General features: G+C 39.4%; 2 protein-coding genes across 3 annotated transcripts; one reads left to right on the plus strand and one right to left on the minus strand.

Moving 5' to 3' along the window:
* The first annotated feature begins 1,688 nt into the window (after positions 1-1,688).
* LOC122671836 lies at positions 1,689-11,250 on the plus strand. 2 transcript variants are annotated; one of them, XM_043869282.1, is made up of 7 exons: positions 1,689-2,092; positions 2,233-2,341; positions 2,630-2,750; positions 2,881-3,627; positions 4,332-6,255; positions 10,545-11,001; positions 11,067-11,250. In XM_043869282.1, the coding sequence occupies exons 1-6, from the start codon at positions 1,900-1,902 to the stop codon at positions 10,970-10,972; spliced, it is 3,522 nt and encodes a 1,173-aa protein (XP_043725217.1). In that variant the 5' UTR covers positions 1,689-1,899; the 3' UTR covers positions 10,973-11,001; positions 11,067-11,250. The 2 variants fall into 2 exon arrangements, with proteins under 2 accessions (XP_043725217.1, XP_043725218.1); XM_043869283.1 differs by having other exon boundaries at positions 2,257-2,341.
* A 1,502-nt stretch (positions 11,251-12,752) lies between these two features.
* On the minus strand, positions 12,753-19,642 carry LOC122671854 (E3 ubiquitin-protein ligase HAKAI homolog). The gene is made up of 3 exons (XM_043869306.1): positions 19,314-19,642; positions 14,186-14,244; positions 12,753-14,068 (listed from the first exon to the last, which is right to left on the minus strand). Exons 1-3 carry the CDS (start codon positions 19,566-19,568, stop codon positions 12,847-12,849), a joined length of 1,536 nt encoding a protein of 511 aa, XP_043725241.1. The 5' UTR covers positions 19,569-19,642; the 3' UTR covers positions 12,753-12,846.
* Positions 19,643-19,993: the final 351 nt, after the last annotated feature.

Genomic DNA, 19,993 nt, shown 5'->3' on the forward strand with positions numbered 1-19,993 from the left:
ATGACCCATGTGATCAAGCAATGTTCTTTTTTTCTAAAATATAATTCATAAAAATCGAATCAAACTGAATCAAACCTAAACCCTATAATTATGTGTTCTTTGTTGAGTTTTACAAAAAGAATTAATGAAAGATATCAAATTTGACTCCATGAGATTGTATCTTCATGAGATTGTGATTTTCTTCAATTATATTTAGATTAGAAAATTATTTTTTATTTAAATTGAATTAGAACCAAATTACAAATCAAATGAAAACCAAATAGAATCTGAATTAATTATAAAAATTATTTGTTTAATTAATTTGCAAATATTATATCATAAACTGATCCGATTGACACCCTTAGCTTGGCTCATAATCATCTGAGTCAAAGCCCGAGTTCGAGTCCGATGTTATATTCGGTCTGCCGATTTCAATTTAGAATCGACTGGAATCGACCAATTCCGAGTTTTAGAAGCAGTGATTCCGATCGAAGCAGAGCTCTGCTACCGACCAATAGCAAACAGAGATAATTATTACAGATTCGTGTTTCCGTTAATGCACGGACTTCATGATAATTTCGTTATTACAGAACAGAAATCTAAATACCTTCATTTTCCTTTTTCTTCATTTTTGTTTTCCATTTTAATAAAAGGAAAGTAACAGCGAGGTCACAGAGAGAGAGAGAAAGAGAGATGGAGAAAGTAACAGGAAACCGAAAATGAAAAGAAAGGAGAAGAAGAAACACTACCACCACAAACAGCAAAGCAGAAGAGCAGAGAAAGAATGAAAGCTTGTTATGGAGGAAACCATCAAATCTTAACTAATAAGTTGCCCTATCACTCGTTAGCTCTCTCTTTCTCTCTTATATACTCTTCAATCCATGAGAGGGAATTGTTCGAAGAGTTAGGGTTTCTCCAACTCGATCTGTCCACTTCGTTCTGATCTGTAAGACTGTAATTTCACTTCATTAAACAAGAGACTGCAAAATGCTGTAGATTACAGTATTTGATTCTGTACTTTCCATGTTGGAATGTACTGTTGAGCTTGTTTATGCTTGAAATGTCGTCATAATAGGAGATCTTACTCGTACAGGACAAATTGCTTCTGTTTATTATGGAAGATCTCTTCAGCTTTGGTTACTGCAAGTTGCAGACTGCGACTGTTTCTTTCTTTTTTTTGGAGAAAGTTCAATTGTTGAGATATTTGTAGATAGGCATGAGGCTACTATTTCGGCTTTACTAGCTCCGACAAGAGTTGGAAGAGAATGTATGCGTGCTTATGGGTTTGGGTTTGTGGAGTATTGAGGATTTGAAACTACGGGCTAGAACGTCATTCTGTTTGGACGGAAAATTAAAGATTATGGCCTTCTTAATCGGATACTCTTGGGTTTGTTATCTTGTGCGAGGACACTCGAGAGATCTCTGCTGGTGGAATTCTAGGGTTCTGTAATTGCAGAGTTAGTAAGGAATTTGAGGATGTCTTACATGCCTCTCTGTTAAAGTGAGCATGGATTGCTCTTCCGCCATCTCCAATGCTTTTTGATGCGCAGACTGCGGTTTCATTTATACTGATGCAACTGTTCTTGTGAGCCAACGCAAATCCGGCATTAGATTTCTCCCGACAATTCTACCTATTCTTAATTTGGTCTCTGCATTAGGATGTTGCTGAGGTCCCGAGAAATTATTGTTCCAAGTTGGTAATTTACGTGGATTTGAGGACATGTTTTTTTAAAACCATTTCATGTATCCGGAAATGGTTTTTGGCAATAAAAGGAGAGGGAACATTTGTCTAGCTTAATTCCAATTTGTGAGCACAGAGCATGGGGTGCACAATGAATTGTTGGAATCGCTTGGATTTGGTTTTGGGTGAGTGGCAGAGATCAGGGTGAAATATATGTATTGGGAATTTGTGTTGTGAAGATGCCTCCTCCAGCATTAAAATGCTCTCCTGGAAGGGAGCTCAGGTCAGATAATCACAAGCGTGAACACAGTCTTGAGAGTGGATTACTCCTCCAAGAGAAAGACGATGATCTTGCTTTGTTCAACGAGATGCAGACCAGAGAAAGAGAGAATTTTTTGCTTGACATGTCCAATGACATTGATGACTCATTCTGTAATTTCCTAACCCACCCTTGGATTACCTGTGAATGCATTTTTGTGTCTGTTTTTCAGTAAATGTCACATATTTTGTTGTCTGTAGCTGGAGGTAATCAATGATTTTGTCTAATTTTAAATTTGTTCCAATTCTTGCAGCAACAAAATTGAAATACTTTTCAGATGTTAAGCTTGGCATCTCCATTCCAGTTCGTGGAGAGAGCAGTGACCTGCTCAATGCAGATAGTGAAAAAAATGACTATGACTGGTGGGTCATGTTCCTACTCTTTTAATGCATTTGACTTCATGTTGTCATATTGGTTCTTTCTCTATAAGAAGTAGCAAAACTTACCAAAAGTTCATAAGAAAACAGAGGAAGGAGAAAAACAGTTCATGCCTGCCTTCAAGCTGATGAGTAGTAGTTTCAGTGTTTCAGTTTGCAGATACAAATAGACATGTTCCAATTGATCATTATTTATGCTATGGTTTTTTTATTCTGCTAAAACTAGCAATTCCCTGTTTGTGGTATTGATTTTATGATGCTATTGGTTTGAAGGTTGTTGACTCCTCCAGACACTCCTCTTTTCCCTTCGTTGGATGATAAAACCCCGGAAGTTAGTCTTGCCCCTAGGGGCCGACCTCGAAATCAGCCCATTTCCATCTCAAGATCATCCACGGTAGATATTTGTTGCCTGTTTTCGAAGTATAGTCATTATTTATTTGCTTTTAGACTAGCCAAAGATATTTCTTTGCAGTTCAAATTCTGTTTTCTTTCTGCTAATGCTGGTAATGCATCTTTGAGTGCAGATGGAGAAGAGTTCCTGGACCAGTAGAAGTAGCGCAAGCCCACATCGGTTAAGCCCATCCCCTCGGTCTGGAAGTAATACATTTCAATCAAGAGGAAGGCCATCTTCAGCTCCTCATTCTAGTCCATCTCCCATCCAACGACCTGCTTCACCATCGCAGAGACCTACTACGCACTCAAATAAATCAATTACACCTGCTCGTCGATCTCCTACTCCCACTACTCAGAGGACGAGCACAGGATCAAGTGGTACTATAGGCTCATCTAGAAGGGGAACCTCACCTGTAAAGGCTAGTCGTGGCAACTCTGCTTCACCGAAAATACGAGTATGGCAGTCGACTATCCCTGGCTTCTCTTTGGATGCACCATCTAATCTTCGTACTTCTCTGGCTGATCGGCCAGCATCTTATGTAAGGGGATCATCACCAGCATCTAGGAATGGGAAGGATGCACCCTCAACATTCAGAAGGCAATCAATGTCACCAACTGCTTCTCGAAGTGGCAGTTCATCCATTGGTTGTGATCGGGACCGATTCAGCTCACAGAGTAAGGGTTCTGTAGCATCATCTGGTGATGATGATATAGATTCTCTGCAATCTCTACCACTGGGTATCTCAGATCAGTCATCTGTAAGGAGGGCCGGGGCATTTCCAAATAGCAGAGCCACAGCATTCTCAAGGAAGCCATCCAAAACACCATCCTCAAGCTCTGCTCCAAAAAGATCTTTTGATTTGGCCCTTCGACAAATGGTATGTTTTCAATGTCTAACTAATTGTGATTTTTGTATATGTTCCTCTTATAATCAAACCTAGGCTATTTAACAACTATATAATAGCAAGTTATATTAGAAGTGTTTCGATTAGTTGAGTTCTGTTGCAGCATGGTTCAGACAAACCATCGTAAATCGTTAAGTTGTCTGCAAATAGTGCATTATGGGAGCTCATTGTAAACCTTTTAATATCTTCTTTGAACCAATAATAATAAATGTAACAGCTTCATTCTACCTATTCTTAATTTATTTTGGTGATGGTCTCCCTTCTTTTTATTTACTGTTTTGGAGGAAACGGTTAGAATTAAGTATGTCTCATAAGAAGAAACAACAAACAAAGGGACCTGGCTACCCTTACTGTTCATTTTGTACACAAGATAAGTACTTCCGTGGTTAGTTATTTAAATATCTAGGCATGTTGCTTTTTATTTTTATTTTTAAACTAGTGCTGGGAGGCTCACTTTATCATAGATGCTTGTAGATATTTGGCAAACTGGTGGCATAATGGTTTATTTAAACCAATAATCTTTCCTGCACGGCCTATGATAGGAAGGGGAACTTGATGTCCGTTTCATCATTTAAGGATACAAGACCTGCTTGTATGCCAAAGGCTTCTTGAGAATTACTGAAGTGGTTAGGTGTTATATATGTATCTCACAGATTATGCTTTTACATGTTTTGTAGGATCATCGAAAGAGTCCTCAGAATATGTTCAGGCCACTTTTATCAAGTGTTCCTAGTACTACTTTGAGTACTTTCTATGTTGGTAAAACAAGCTCTACAAATCGTCCATTGGTCTCTATGAACTCCTCAGTCACAACTAGCAGCAATGCAAGCTCAGAACAAGGTGCAAGTGTTGCACCTGATACTGAGGGTAGTGACCACGAACAGGATGATATGGCTAGCGACTGGGGAAAAGCACCATATCCTGATGTTCAAGATGAAGTATTCATATTTGATGAAGTGGATGAGATGAATGTAGATATTAATGATGAAGCCAATGATGGGAAGAACACTGGGTATGCTGACTTAGATATAGCCAAGACAACTGAAGTCAAATCAGGTGATTCTGAAAAATTCAGTAGTCTTATTTCTGCTACAGCAATTGAGTCAACTACTTCTGAATTTATAAACATTGGGAATGATTCTGAAGTACTTGATCGTGACGGAAGAATTGCATACTGTTCTAATTGTGGGAGCAAGTTTTGTGTCGTTGAGCCTACAGAAGGGAATGATGGTCTTTGTCCTGATTGCTGTGAGAAAAGTGGATCTTTGACTCCAGTTGCTTGGGAACACACTGTAGATCACAGTCACAACAGTACATTTAACTCAGAAGCAACTTTGCAAGAAAGTAAATCCTTTGTTGCAGTTAAGAATGAAGCAGAAGTGGCTGTAGTGCCAGAGATCAATAGTAGAAATGAAACATTGCTTGTCCAATGTGATGATATTGTTGACAAAGACCACAGTTGCAGCATTGAAGAAGCTGAGAGTTGCTTCCATGGCAGTTCCTTTGCACAACTGATGATAGATGGAGGGAAGCAGCAATTTGTTCAGCCAACCGTTGGTTCCATTCAATCCAAGTATGACAATGTGGATCAAGACTTTCAGCATTCTAATGGCCATCCAAGCTTAAAGGTTGATGTTTCAGAAGGTGCTGGTATTTCCGTATTGCTGAAAAGGTCAAGTAGTAGCAAGTGGCCTATTGTTCAAGGGAGGACTCTTACTGCAACAAATATACCTTGTGATGATCCATCTTATGCAAGGGACAGCATGAGAAGCTCTGGTGGGCTTGGCAGTGCCTCAACATCATCATCTGTTGATTGGACCTCTTCCAGACAAACAGAGATTCGGGTTCAAAGGCAATTAAGTGGCAGGAAACTTGACTTGGATAATTTCCGGCATGATTCAAGCACAAAATTTCAAAGAACTGGATCCTCTTCCTCTGGAATCTCAAGTCCTGCATGCCGGGCCTTGTTGCTTACCAAGAGCATGAGCGAAGAAAATTTTGATGCTTCTGTTGGAAGTATGGGCCATGAGACTGTAGTGAAAACACTACTAGTTAGTGATGAGCAAAGTACATCTTTGGGAAATGAAAAATCGGGTGAATCTGATTCCTCTTTTGTCAAAGCTGCTGTCCTTGAAGCCAATAAACTTGACTGCTCTAAGAGTTGCAGGGTGGTGGATGCTTCAGGGTTGGAATTATCAAGCCATACCCAATGCATACATTTGGAGGATGCTTCAGTTGCAGAAGTTCCAAATGATGAGGACTGTGTTTCATTAGGAATTGCTGAGGACTTCCCAAATAGTACAAGGAATACTTCAGATATAGAAATATCAGCTTCGGCCCCACAGCCCCCTTCAATAGAAGAAAATGCCATTATGAACAATGACCGTGCAATTGAGATTGTTGAGGCTCCTCCTTATGAATCTTCAGTAATGATTCTAGAAAATGGTGTTGATAGTATACCTGGTTCACACGTTGAAAGTGCAACCACACCAAATTCAAGTAGCACCATGGAAGAACCATCAGTTCCTGCAACATTAGAAAAGGATGCAGAAATTCCTTCTCCAGAATCTGACATTTTGGATCATGCCAATGGCATCCCTGGTACGACTTATCTTGCTCAATTATTTGTGTTCACCTATTTTTTGCATGTTAACTTGTTATGTCCATTTGAACTATTTTATGTTTCTTCAAAAAATGGAACCATTTTTTAATATTTATGCTGCCTAACTCAATAACTCAGTAGAATCATTTCATGGTTGTAGCAGCAGAGAAACTTACAACCAGTACTTACCAAGCTTGAGAAGAGAAAGAGTGTGGGAGGAAGAGAAAAGAGAGAGAAGACAAGACCAAGGAGAGGAAGAGAACCCGTAGAGCCACGGTAGGATTCAGAATAAATCCTATCGTGGTGTAGGCCAATGACTTATATTATCATTAAACTGAGAGTCCAACTAAGAGTTAATTACATACAGACCCAAACAGAAAGAAACACATAACACTAATAAGACTCTTCTAGACCAAAAATAACCGAATGCTACTAGCTAACAAGACTATTCTCAGCATAACAAGATAACGGGGACTCCCCCTCACGCTATAGTGGTATACATTTAACAATGGTCACTGACGTAACTGTTTTAGTTTTATCTTATTGAGTTTCAACATGCTTTCTTTTAATCTTTCTGCCTTCTATATAGGACATGCAATGATGATTGGTCCGTCCTGGAACTGGGGTTTGGTTCTAGTCTTTTGGTTTTTTATTCCGTAAGAAGTTTTACGTTTAGTTTAGGATAGTTAGTAAACTTAGTTTATGTGTTATCTTATTATAATATGGGTGTTTCTGGCTTTCTGCTCTTCCATACAGTATCACTTCCGTATGCAGCGTGATATTTTTTTTAATGCTAAAGGTTATGCAGTGTAATATATCTTTGAATATTATCTGTTTTCCAGTTTTAAAAATTATCAAAAATAATTGACCCCAAATGTCTTTTAAAGTGTTCTGTTTGACTTCTGAGGTTTCAATTAATTGTTTTATTGTTAAAATTTGCCTATCTCAACTGTATATTAGAAGGACCACAAGCTTAAGACTTGTATCCTTGTAGGCCTATTTTTATAATTGTTTGGCTTTGTTCAATTATCAGTGAAGAGTTGATATATCTGTCACTTCTTTTCAACTTTAGCATTCATGGTTTCTCTGACATCATTATTTAATCAATGATAGATTTATTAGGGAAACATGAAATTATAATATAAAGAAGAGAGGTTATGAGAATCCCATAGTATAAGTACCATACAATAGGAAAGGTCGCCCAATACATGTCCCCAAGCTTAGGTTACTCGTTTGCTTGTGTCTGTATGGCCCAACCTTGGCATCCACAACAATGAGATATTCAGTGAGTTGGCTGAAGAACAGGCTTGCCTAGTTTGATAAGACAGTCTCCGCAGACCTCCTGAATTTGTTGACACCCATCTAGTCATTTGCTAAATCTGCCTCTATGAACAAATGTCTAAAACAGTGGTGGTCTAGAGCCCTCTTGGGGCCTGAAGTGAGGACCCTCGACTCCGTGATTGAGTCACCTTCCTTATAGGACCCAAATTCGCCCCCCATAGCCAGTCTTAGCTGTACCAAAATAAAGGAGAAAGGAGAAAAAAATCCTGAAGGCCATAGATTTCTCCACGTATTTCTATCAATAAGAGAATAGGGATAGCTGGCCCTTGTTTGTTGTTACAAGTGAAAAACAGTCTTTGCAGGAGAAGTTCCTCAACTGATGGATACAAATATTAAAGAGAAAGCGACCATTCTCAACAAGGATGTACGACCAAAGTCTTACTCCCACCTCTTGCTCTTGGGCAGGGCACGAGCTTGAACTTGTAGCATGAGTTCATGCCCAAGATTCCCAGTTCAGCATTCTGCCTCAGGGTGGGACCTCTTAGAGTGAAATTTCCAACTGATGGTCTGGCTGTCCAGTTTGAACAGTCCAAATAATTGAACTTTTGGAACCGGATAGTGCATGGTCAAAGTCCTTGTTTTTCACTCTTCAAAATGTGGTGACCTAGGAAAGATAACTCTCCCTCGTTGGTTGACAGTTAAAAGGCTTGTTAGCTACGTATATCAAATCTGGATTAGTATGCCTTGGTTTAGTTGGTATGCTGGTTTGCTTTAAGTTGATCTTTGCTAACACAATTTTAAACTAAATTAATAGCAGAAAATATTCACTATTTTTACGAACTATATTCATGAAAAATGATAGATTTTTTTCCCTGCAGTATTGAAGACATACTGCAGGAGGAAGACCAAGAAAGGCCAGCCTAGCATGGCCTAGTTGTTAGTTCTTTTATTTCCCTGTTTTAAAGCTAGTTCTTTATGTTTAGTTGTTTTTGGTCCAACTTGGTTGAACCGATGGGCTCAATTTAAGTTATGTTTCTTTTATTAGCGTTTAAGCATGGTTCGAGGTCTCGTGAGATCTTGGTGATTTTCTCGGTTTTGACTAGTTTCGGGTCGAAACCACATGCGATACTAGAACATTACATGGTTTCAGCCGAGATTTCGGTATCTCGCCAAAATGTCACAAAGTTAGTTATATAAATACCATGTTTTGACTTTTCTTGGTCAAAATTTCAACCTATTCTCGGTAAACTCAACTGGTTTCGCCAGTTTGTGAAGAAAACAGCTCCAAATCGTACCAAAAAAAGCTTGGAACACTTGGATTTGATGCTCAAGAACAACATTTGGAGGAGATTTAGTGCTCAACAACTTTCCTTAGAGGAGATTTGATCTTGAAGCCCCAGCACCCATTCAATATTCAGATGAGCATATAGGGATAAGGTGACTTGGTACTTGGTAGTTGTTGGCTTGTATTGTTAAAGTTGATCAAAATATATTTGACTCTATATAGCAAACAATGTTAGTTGTATGATTTACGAAATGGTTCATAATTTAATGTCTTTTCATTCCTATTGCTTATTTATGTTGTTCTACTTGAATTATGTGTGTTCTAATACTAAAGATTGTGTGGAATAAGTCATATAACTATATATACATACACACGTACTAATGTAGTCCTAGATAGACAAAGGGTCTACTAGGAACCAAGTATCCAGGACCTGCTGGCCGATTGGACAGATTTGATGGTTTAGGTCAAATTCTAGGGTTAGGACTAGGGGAATGGGGTTGGATCTTATTTGGTAAAGTTAGGCAGGTCTATAGGAGTCTAATGATGTAGGATTGGTAAGGTTTGAGTGAGGATTTGTAATTTAAAAAATTAGGGTTTCGGGTTTTGGGAATGAAGGGGATGATGAGATCTAGGGTTTAGAGTGGGAATTTAGGCAAGGGGTTCTGGTCGAGTGTTAATGGCAGGGAGAGGGAGATTCGACTGTATTTTGGTGTGGTTTGGGTGGCTGGTTAGGTCTAGACAAGGTTTTAGGGGTTTTGGGTTTAACAAAGATGAGGGGATTAGGGTTTATGTGTTATGTTGGGACTGGAATGGAGATTGAGTGAGGGGAATGAGCTGCTGGAACTATGGTGTGAGTTTGGATTAGATCTGATGATGGAATAGAGCTGGAGGGTAAGTAGGCTTAGGTTGGAGGATTAGAAGAAGAAGGTTGTTTGCAAATCTGTAAAATACTTACTTGAAAAACTAATCTTCAGCAGCAGCAGCTTGAAGATGAATAAGAGAGCCATTTAGTCGGGATAAGGCTTAGTTGAGTTGTGTTAAGTTGTCTTTCTGTTGAGAACGGTGTAGGGCAGGAAAGAGAAAAAAGTTTATGGGAAAAGGTTGGGCACACCGCCGTTGTACCGTAATCTAGCACCCATTGTGTCTATTTCTCTCTTCTCCCCTTTGAAATGACTCCACTGCCCCTCTTGTATAATGCCTGATACTGCGCCCCCATTGGTGCCGCCCGCTAAATTAGCGCACACGGCGGTGTGCCTATCCCTCTCCCAAAGTTTATTAACAACTAAGACATGGTTTACTTTCTGAAGTACACACAACCCCTAGTCTCTTCCACACAAAATCAGGAAAAATTGCTGGAGATGTCTATAGAGCTAATTACATCCAACCACTAGGTATACCCAATTGATTTATGAATTGTTGAGTCCAACTAGAACTCCCATAATTGTTACAGGAGCTCACATGTTACATATTTCATTACTGACAGAACAGTGATTAGATCACCGGCAGGCTATGTTGGTTCTCCCTTATTTTAACTAATATTTGTGGATTCTTGGAAGTGAAGAATTCCAATTGGTCTGGAACTGAACCATTGGTGATGCCATCATTTTTGTTACTAAAAATCTTTAATATTTTTCCACTGCAAGATTTTTATTTGCTTGGACATGTCCGAGATGGGGTTAATGAACTCATCTCTGCTTCTGTTATATTTTTCACTTTTGACAGAGGAATCAACCATTACAGTGGAGGGCCAAGGTGGGCAGAAAGGAAGAAACCCGACATTGGAAGAAGCAACTGATACAATACTCTTCTGTGGATCTATCATTCATGATCTGACCTACCAGGCAGCTACCATTGCGATGGAAAAGGAGAGCTCAGTTCACCTAGAGGGTTCCCATCCAACGGTTACTTTCTGGGGGAGACCAAGTTCTGAGAGGAAGGATCCACGCAGTAGGACTGGAAGTAAACACACTCAGAAAACCCAAAAGGCAAGGCAGAGACGGATGGAAGTAGATGTCAAGACTGCATCAACCAAGACTCAAATTGAAGCCAAAACCAATGAATCATTAGTACTTGATGCTGGAGCTCCTCACAAGGTTGACAGTTCAAAGCCTCCAAAACTGGAGTCCAAGTGTAACTGCACAGTGATGTAACCTTTTATGCATCCAGGGCAAATTTTTTGAGGGCCACTGTCCAACCCTCCCCCCCCCCCCCCCCCACCCCACCCTTTCTCCTTTCAGCCTACCCATGGGTGTCAAGGGGTTTGTATTTTAGGGATTTTTATGTTTTGCAGGGAAATCCATAAGAGTGCCTGTCAGTTTCAGTTCGTTCCAATTTATTTGTAAAACACCACATAGTGTTGGTGACATAATCTTGTAAAGTTATTGTTTTTTGGGTGATATCACGAGAGCCATTAGATAGGTTTGTGTCTGCTCCCTCTGCTGAATTCTTGTTGGTTCGTAGCTTATCGTATTTGCCGAGAATGCATAATTTTATATCCATTATGAGTTTTTTAGTTCCACTTTCCCCACCCCCCTCCCCATCTGGTCAAAATACAAGTTACATGTTGGGCATTCAAATTAAAACAAAAACAATCTGAAAACTGCCCCTTAACTTTTATAATAAGAATTGTGTAATTGTCTAAGAAATTTATGAAAGGGAAAACAGCTATCCACCACACTGTAGCCAAAAGCCTTGACAACAGGGGCCCTGTATTTCTCTACCACATTGATGTGCACTGTAAATGTCAGATTCATGTATGAGATTTCTTCTTTGATTTTTCAATGTCCTATTGAGTTTACTTTCTGTGGTTTTTCGAAGAATGATCAAACATTTCTCAGATCTCATTGACATGATTATACATAAAAAATAGGGCTATAAATGAATTACCAGTTACCACATGGCAGTTACTGAGACCATAATGGAACAGATTCTTGGAATAGGGGTTATGAGCATTTCTCCGTCCAAAGAATAATACATTACCGAAAATTTTCACAACTCAGCAAATTTCAGATATAAGCAGTTTTGTTGAGAAGTGTTCAGACTGACCAGAAAAGTTCTGATTTTATAAGATAAATTGTGTTATTCTTCCAAAAAAGGATAAATTGTGATATGGGACCCTCACGTTTGGAGGAATTACGTCTGATAATCACTCTGCTAAGGTGAAAAATATCAGCTAAAACAAGACAAGATGCGGCTTTTTAACTTTTCTTTTTGAAAAGCATTTGAAATTGTATTTAGTTTCAGAAGTGCTTGTAATACACAAGCATTCGATGGTTTTGTGTGGCAAATTATTGGAATCTTGCCTAACCAGTAAGTTCCAAATCCGCATGTCTTGTCAGTTTTGAACAAATAGCCGTCTTATAAAGGAAAGAATTCTTCATAATCCCAAAAAGGTTCTCTGTGCTGTGCTGGAGAAGAAGGCACTTCTGTGTCTTTCTCTCTTCCTCCTTTGAAATGATCTCACTGCCTTCCTATGTACAACACTGTTTTGCTGCATTTCATTGATGCATTCCCCTATGCCCCTAGCTCAGAGAACCCTCTCCCAATCTTTATATATATATATATAAAGGACGTCGAGAAGTAACAGTATCATCCCAACACAAGTACCCCAAATTCCTCATTTAAGAAAGATTGGTGTTTTCATAGTTTATAAAACTGGATCAACCATTGAATAAAATACCAAAACCACCTCCTTTATAAGTTTGATCTCAACATGGGACCACCCAGCTAAAAATCTGGAATCAAATTGGGTAAATGATTAAGGCAAATAATGTTCAGAAGCTTAAACCACTGTCCTCCACAGAGACACACACACACACACACACAAGATATTGATGCTTATTCACCTTCTCTAAACTAGAGAAACCAATCAAAATTCATATGTAGAAGCAGCAGGTGAGCTTTCACCAAAGCAGAAGGAATATCCTAACCTAACAAGCTATCAGATCATTGACACATTAAAAATTAATTGAATAAAAAAGTATTTTAGCACTGATACAGGGACTCAAAAAGATGAGAACCATTCTTAGTCCTGGCTGCTTCCAAAGCCATCACGCCTTTCATTTTGCCACGCATAACCCTGCCCCTCCCGTCCAGTATCACCAGAATTTGAGAACTTACCCCGCTTCATCTGTGACAAGTGAGGTGGGATTGGCATTGGTGGTTGCAATGGCTGTGGTGCCAACACACCTTTGCCTTCTTTGTGATCCAAAGCACCACTGCTGTTCAGTGGTTCTAAACCCTTACTTCCACCAGGTGGAGGCAGAGGATTCAGGGGCATAACTGGAAACCGTCCATAATCACCTTGAAAGAATGCAGCTCTACCTTGAGAATCTGCTGAGTTTGTGAAACCTTCGGGAATTCCTTGACCTCCAGTTGGTTCAAAAGGTACACTTGTAGGGCCTATATTCCACGGACGAGGATAACTGTCAGGGAAGCCACCACCTACTGGACCTGGTGGAAAACCCAACAACGAACCCTGTTCCGGGCCACCTTCTGATGCTAAATCTGATCGTGCTACCTCATAGTGTGGATTGTGGAAAGGCTGAGCCCCCTCAGGAGGAAGAGGATAGCTATATGGAGGGTGAGGAGGCATCCCCTGATTTGCATTAACTGGCACAACAAAATTAGGTGGCTGATGGGAATGCATATGTGGGTACTCTGGGAAGCTGGTTTCGGACATGACTCCTTGCTGCTTGTCTGGAAACTGATCAACATCTCTCCGATAATATGGGCCAGTTTGGGAGTCAAAACTCTGTTGGTGATGGAATCGGCCATAGGGACCAGGCCCATCAAAGGATTGGGGTGGGTTGTTATCAGGCTGTACATCAGATGGTTGGCCTTGCTGTCGAGCATAAAATGGTGGTGGCTTTGAATGTATAACTGGCTTGGTAGGTGGCGGTTCTCTGGGTTGGTGGCGACCACGTTTGTCATCAGAATCATGGGGCTGAGAATTTGAATTGGGTGAAAAAACAGGCCTCTGTAGGGAACGGGCAATGGACGAATCTGCAGGTGTAGATTGTCTGACATGTGCATCTACTGAGTGCTGCCTCGCCATATTGAAAGCATCTGATTCATTGACATCTTCTTTTTCTGTGTTGGGTTGAAGGAGGTCAGCATGGCTCTCATGAATATGAGATTCAAATTCAGATCTCTTCAGGAAGGACTTCAGACAGTGAGGGGCTGCGCAGATGAAGATGCCTTCCATCATTTTAATAGTTTGAATTTTCTGAATTCGTTCATCACAACTGCAAGAGAAACAACACTTAGAATGGTTACAAACTATCAGGAATCTTTATCCCAAAAAAACCCCTTCAGACAGGAAGCACTGATGAGCATATATATAAGATAAAAAATATGCTTACAGATAACAGCTGGAATCACTCCTAGCGCAGTCAAGACAGAAGGCATGCTCACAAGGACTCTGCAAAAACCATAAAGCTGTTAATTAGCAACAAGGCAATATGTGGCCGATGAGTTTTACCTACGTGAAAAGATGCTCTTTTTTTTTTGGGGGGGGGGGGGGGGGGGTTAAGATGCAAATGGAGTAAGTAGAACTTATTCAGATAAAATGAAAAGAAATCACAAGGGCAACCTTATGCTAAGAGAGTATGTTTCCGAAACAATAACAAATATAAAGCCAGATGTGTCCAAGAGGACCAAACATAGTCAACGGACAACATCATTTTTATTTGTCAGCAACAACGAAAATATTTTCATTTCATTGATCAATAAGAGGATAATTACAATTGATAGTGTATCCATAAAGCCCTGAAAAACCACATGTCCATTCATGAAAAATTATCAACAAAAAACATTGAACCAAAACATGTCATTCATATGGCATAGAATATCAGCAGGAAGTAGAACCATTCCGATCTACTATAATAAATTCTTTACAAGCTGATGCCCAATCAATTATACACTTGGCAATATCACCATGAATTCTCGGGAAAACTCTAAGATTGTCTTCAAGTATAATTCTGTTTCTCTCTCTCTCTCTCTCTAAATCAGAAATATACCATACTTTTAACTGCAAAGATACATGATAAGAACAGCTGGACTGCTAATTCCTTCTGACAAAAACAGAAATAACATCTCTTTGTTAGGTGCCAACCCTTATGGTGCAGGATATCCGGCGCCAATGCCTTGTTAAGAGCTAATACCATACAAAAATGGCACCCACAACAACCACAGTAGCCAGAGAACATCGCTTATGAAGTAAACATTAGTGTCTCCGGCAATCACCACCACAGTTCAGTTGTGGGAAGCAAATTTTGAATTTTTTCCCATCTTTTATAGAATTCTTAAAAGCATTTGCAGTCAATAACTATGTAAATGCAGGACCCAAAAATGACATTTCTGCAATAGTCTCAAGGTTTAAAACTTTTATTTTAACATGACTTGAACATACTCCCAGAACCCAAGCCTTACAAAAATTCATTTAATGTGTTAGTCAATAGGCATTAATCAGTGGATTTACTGCATACATAATTAGAATTTTTGAAAGAAGAAAACGCGTTTCATGATGGAGACTTCAAGCCACATAAGATATTGGCTTCTTAAGGTCCAACAAAATATGCACAATAATTTTCTTACAACAACTTAGCCTAAACCCAACTGAATGGGGTCGACTACATGGATCCTTGCGCTCCGATCAGCTCTATTCGAGGTCATACTTGATACAAGGCCTAAACTATGCATGTCTTTCTCCACTTCTCCTAGGATCATTTTAGGCCTGCCATTGGCTCTTTTAGTTCCTTCAATCTGAATCAAATCACTCCTTCTTACTGGAGCATCCAAAGGCCTCCATTGAACATGGCCATGCCACCTCAAACGACTTTCTCATAGCTTATCATGTATCAAAGCTACTCCCAAATCAGCTCCAACATGATCCTAGGAGAAGTGACACCAAATGTGAAGCAGCACCCTCCCTTTGATGGACTTCTGGGTGAAATAAGTGATGTCAAATGATGAGAGCAAGAGCATAAGTTGCCACCTGGCGGTCCTTCCTGATAGTGCCGGCTTTCCGAACAAGTGTAGAAAGCTACAGGCCCTAACGGGCCCCTAGATCAAAGAAATGAATAAAAACTCATATTTCTGTTCTCGCATTACATAAATAAGCCCATGCACGCTATCAATGAAGGAGACAGAGAAAGGTCCATGCTAGTTTCAAATGGTATTGACCTCCAGAGGTCAACTGAACATGTAGACTTATTTAATTACATAAACATTAAACACTGGTAAGGATGCTCCATTGCGACCTAGTCGTCATGGGTTCGAGTCCGGAAATAGCCTCTCCACGAAGTAGGGGTAAGGCTGCATACATTATGACCCTCCACAGACCCCGCAGTGGCAGGAGTCTCAGGCATTGGGTGCGCCCTTTTAACATTAAACACCGGGATTTTTAATTTTTTTTAAAATCCACTAATGATGGGGGCCATAGTCCGTAGGGTTGATATGCACAATGAAATTTGAAATGTGAATATTCCAAGGGCTGCTTTATCCATCCAATGGTCCAATTGGTCACATCAGCCATCCTAATGGTAGAACCAAACTGTCTACCTAGAAATTCTTTTTTAAGTGACGGCGCCATAAAACTTTGGCCTTATGCCCTCCCATAATGGTTGCAGTTTACTTACCTAAGTCCACCCCTAGAACTAAGAGCTAACTCCAGATCAGAATCATTGATGAATTCAGCGATTGAGAAGTAATCTAATAAACTCGAAGTTTGGAGGAGAATATCTTTCCAGATATGGAAGAATCACTTTAATAGATTGCACCAAGGAATGGAAACGGGGCAGGTTTGGCAAAGGTATCACCAACCCCATACCCAACCCATTTTAAAGATTGCAAAGCCATACCAACACTGCCTCACAAAACATGCATGGGACTCCTTAATTTGACTAGCAGATAAGTAACTGGGTGGGTACCCACAGACTGAGGTGAGGCAGGGCAGGTACCCTGTTGTTTCAAATACCAGACCGAACCCCGGTCAAGGTCATACCGATACTATTCATCCAAAAAAAGAAGGTCATACCGATACCTGATAGGTTATGGGTGCCACCATAACCTACCCCATTACAACAACAACACACTCAGCCCTATCCCATCATGACCTTGCCATCCCTAAATCCATCTTTGGAAATGTTCTTGTTTATTTCCCAACAGACATCAGAACCTAAAAGAAAGTGCCAGGAATCATTTAAAAATTATGAGAATCTCAATGTGGAACCATCGAGAATGAAGTGCCTCGTCAATTGGGACATTGTTTCCTTCTTGATAGGGTGGGAGGTATAAGGATAGTTAATATAACAATAACTAACCACAACACATCATTGTTAGCTAAGTAAATATGGGAATCTAGTAATCTACACACTAGAAGAGCTCATTGCGGTACGAGGCAAAGAGATCCAATTAAGGGTCTCATCTATAAAACAAGAATGGGACACCGAAAGGGTAGAAGTAACCACTAGGTGCTCATGCAAGAGCATTCAGTATGTTCTCCCTCTAGAAGAACCATGGACCAGAATTTAGGTAAGCCATGAAGTAAGGGATTACATTTAGGGAAGATCTCTAGTTGCAGCACCTTGTGCTTTGATACCTCAAGTATTACTCAATTTCAAACTCCAAAGGTTTCAGTATTGTGACCTGTGTCTAAAACCAGCACTAGCAGAGCCTGTTGGAAATTACACCCTACAAACAAAACTCATGATTGGGATTTAGGGAGTTTGAAGACCATCATCCAGGTGACCTTTTTCAGTATATCTTAATTGAGAAATTCAGGATAGGAGGGTCTGATGCAATTTCTACTCTAAATCACCGTTTGATGCCTTAAATATGGTGGAGTCCTTGAAGGTCTGTTATACCACTGGAAGTCTATTTTATTATGTTGATGCCTTGCAGCATTGGAAAGAGATAATAGAACTAGCTGATTGACGTAAACTAATACCAGAAAAAGGAATTTTGAGTCTAACATTAGCAGGAAGAAAGAGAAAACAAAGCCTTAGAAAGGAAGAACAGATTTGAGCGAGATAGTACTCTGACTAACAGCAACAACAGAAGCCTGTGTTTTGGTTTAGAAGAGACCACAAAGAAAGAAAGAGGGAATCAATAGGAAAAAAGGATAGAATCATGAGAGAGAGAGAGAGAGAGAGGTACACATGCACTTCACTAACACTCAAAACTTTATTTCTCAATTCACTAATCTAGGATATGGGATCACAAATGCATATAAAGACTCAATTAAATGGAAAAATAGGCTTCCAATGGAGAAAAAATCCTATCAAAGAAAGTCTATTTTATTATGTTGATGCCTTGCAGCATTGGAAAGAGATAATAGAACTAGCTGATTGATGTAAACTAATACCAGAAAAAGGAATTTTGAGTTTAATATTAGCAGGAAGAAAGAGAAAACAAAGCCTTATAAAGGAAGAAACAGATTTGAGCGAGATAGTACTCTGAGTAACAGCAACAACAGAAGCCTGTGTTTTGGTTTAGAAGAGAACACAAAGAAAGAAAGAGGGAATCAATAGGAAAAAAGGATAGAATCATGAGAGAGAGACAGAGAGAGGTACACATGCACTTCACTAACACTCAAAACTTTATTTCTCAATTCACTAATCCAGGATATGGGGTCACAAATGCATATAAAGACTCAATTAAATAGAAAAATAGGCTTCCAATGGAGAAAAAATCCTATCAAAGACTGACTCAATAAAATAAAAAGACTTTCAATGGGGGAAAAAAAATTCCTCCGAACCGATTCCTAATCAAAGACTCCTTCATTTAGAAAACTTTAAGACCCAAATAAGATCATACAGCTCCACTAATGGACTCACCACAACTAAAACTGATCACTTCAAATAAAATAAAATCCGTGCACCACGTTGGACGGAATTTTTCACCTTTATAATTGAGCCCATTACAGCTAAAAAAACATTAAAATCAACAGCCCATATAATCATAAAATATCAAAACAACCACTTCTTGATGTGTGCCTGCATTATTCGGTTAGAATGATTAAATTACTGCTCCAAAAGACAAATTTGTTAGAAGTTTATTATAACAAAAACTTGAACCAGCCAACCATGTGCTAGACATATCTATTCACTGCAATGTATCAACAACCATTAAACCACATAGGAGATGCTTACCAAGCCCCAGGCTCAACCAACCATTACACCTTCTTCTCTCATTTATTACTTTTGAGTTTGACTTGCAAAAGGGAGGCGTATAGGTCTGATTATCTCTCATACCTAAATTCTATGTTGCTGAAGTATACAAAAATAAACAACTTTATTATTATTATTATTATGATAAATCATCATCATCAGCATCCTCATCGTTACCTTGATTTATCTTGCTTTATGTTAACCTTTGCAAAAATGGAATTTATTATTGGCTAAAACTAGGACCAACACCATCTACAAACAGAACATTGTTGAATATCGTAAAAATAGTCATGAGAGTAGAGCTAGAACTGGAAAATACCAAGCGGCCATAGATCGCAATGGGAAAATCACAACGGACGCAGAAATGGACTCGATCACCAAGTTGTCGACGAGATCTGCGGCCAACAGTCTTGACAAGGGAAGCTGCAGTAACATTGCCAAGGCTCTTGGCAACAGGAAGATCAGCAAGGACAAGGTGGTCAGGGCACGCAACAGTCACAGTGTCTGCTGGCAAGGGCTTTGCTCCTCCCCCACTTTCTATAGATGAACCCTTGCTAAGACGGATCTGAAGCATCTTCAATTTGCAGTCTCTTTGGTTCCCTTTCTTAACTTGCTAATAAGCTTGGCTTCAAGCCAACTTATGGATACCTATTAAAGAAAAAAACCCTTCAATTTATAGATACAATGATAGGATTATGCAATTTCTACATTCAGAAGGAAAGCAATGAGAAAATAAATAAGAGGAACACATAAAATCAAATCACTATGGTGTTTTTTTTTGAGGAGGGGGAGATAAGATTAGGATAAGAATGAAAACACACTTTCCTTGGTCAATTTTGTCTAGTAAAAATAAAATCAGATATTTGAAGTGCTTTTTTTTTGGGGGGGGGGGGTGGAGGTGAGGGATAATATTACGATGGGAGAACAAAAATATTCAATTGGAAATTTGGTTGCATTTTGTCCAATCATCTAAAAACAGTAAAACACTATATTGAAAGT

The sequence above is a fragment of the Telopea speciosissima genome, chromosome 8 (assembly GCF_018873765.1).
Source record: "Telopea speciosissima isolate NSW1024214 ecotype Mountain lineage chromosome 8, Tspe_v1, whole genome shotgun sequence".
NCBI lineage: Eukaryota > Viridiplantae > Streptophyta > Magnoliopsida > Proteales > Proteaceae > Telopea > Telopea speciosissima.

What these genes read in the sequence shown, in the direction of transcription:
- LOC122671836 (XM_043869282.1), top strand. Translation starts at nt 1,900, where the DNA reads ATGCCTCCTCCAGCATTAAAATGCTCTCCTGGAAGGGAGCTCAGGTCA. An exon ending in CCATCTCAAGATCATCCACG is followed by an intron (nt 2,751 to 2,880) that starts GTAGATATTTGT and finishes CTTTGAGTGCAG; the next exon opens with ATGGAGAAGAGTTCCTGGAC. An exon ending in TCATGCCAATGGCATCCCTG is followed by an intron (nt 6,256 to 10,544) that starts GTACGACTTATC and finishes CACTTTTGACAG; the next exon opens with AGGAATCAACCATTACAGTG.
- LOC122671854 (XM_043869306.1), bottom strand. Translation starts at nt 19,568, where the DNA reads ATGCTTCAGATCCGTCTTAGCAAGGGTTCATCTATAGAAAGTGGGGGA. An exon ending in TTGCGATCTATGGCCGCTTG is followed by an intron (nt 14,245 to 19,313) that starts GTATTTTCCAGT and finishes TGGTTTTTGCAG; the next exon opens with AGTCCTTGTGAGCATGCCTT. An exon ending in AGTGATTCCAGCTGTTATCT is followed by an intron (nt 14,069 to 14,185) that starts GTAAGCATATTT and finishes TTTCTCTTGCAG; the next exon opens with TTGTGATGAACGAATTCAGA.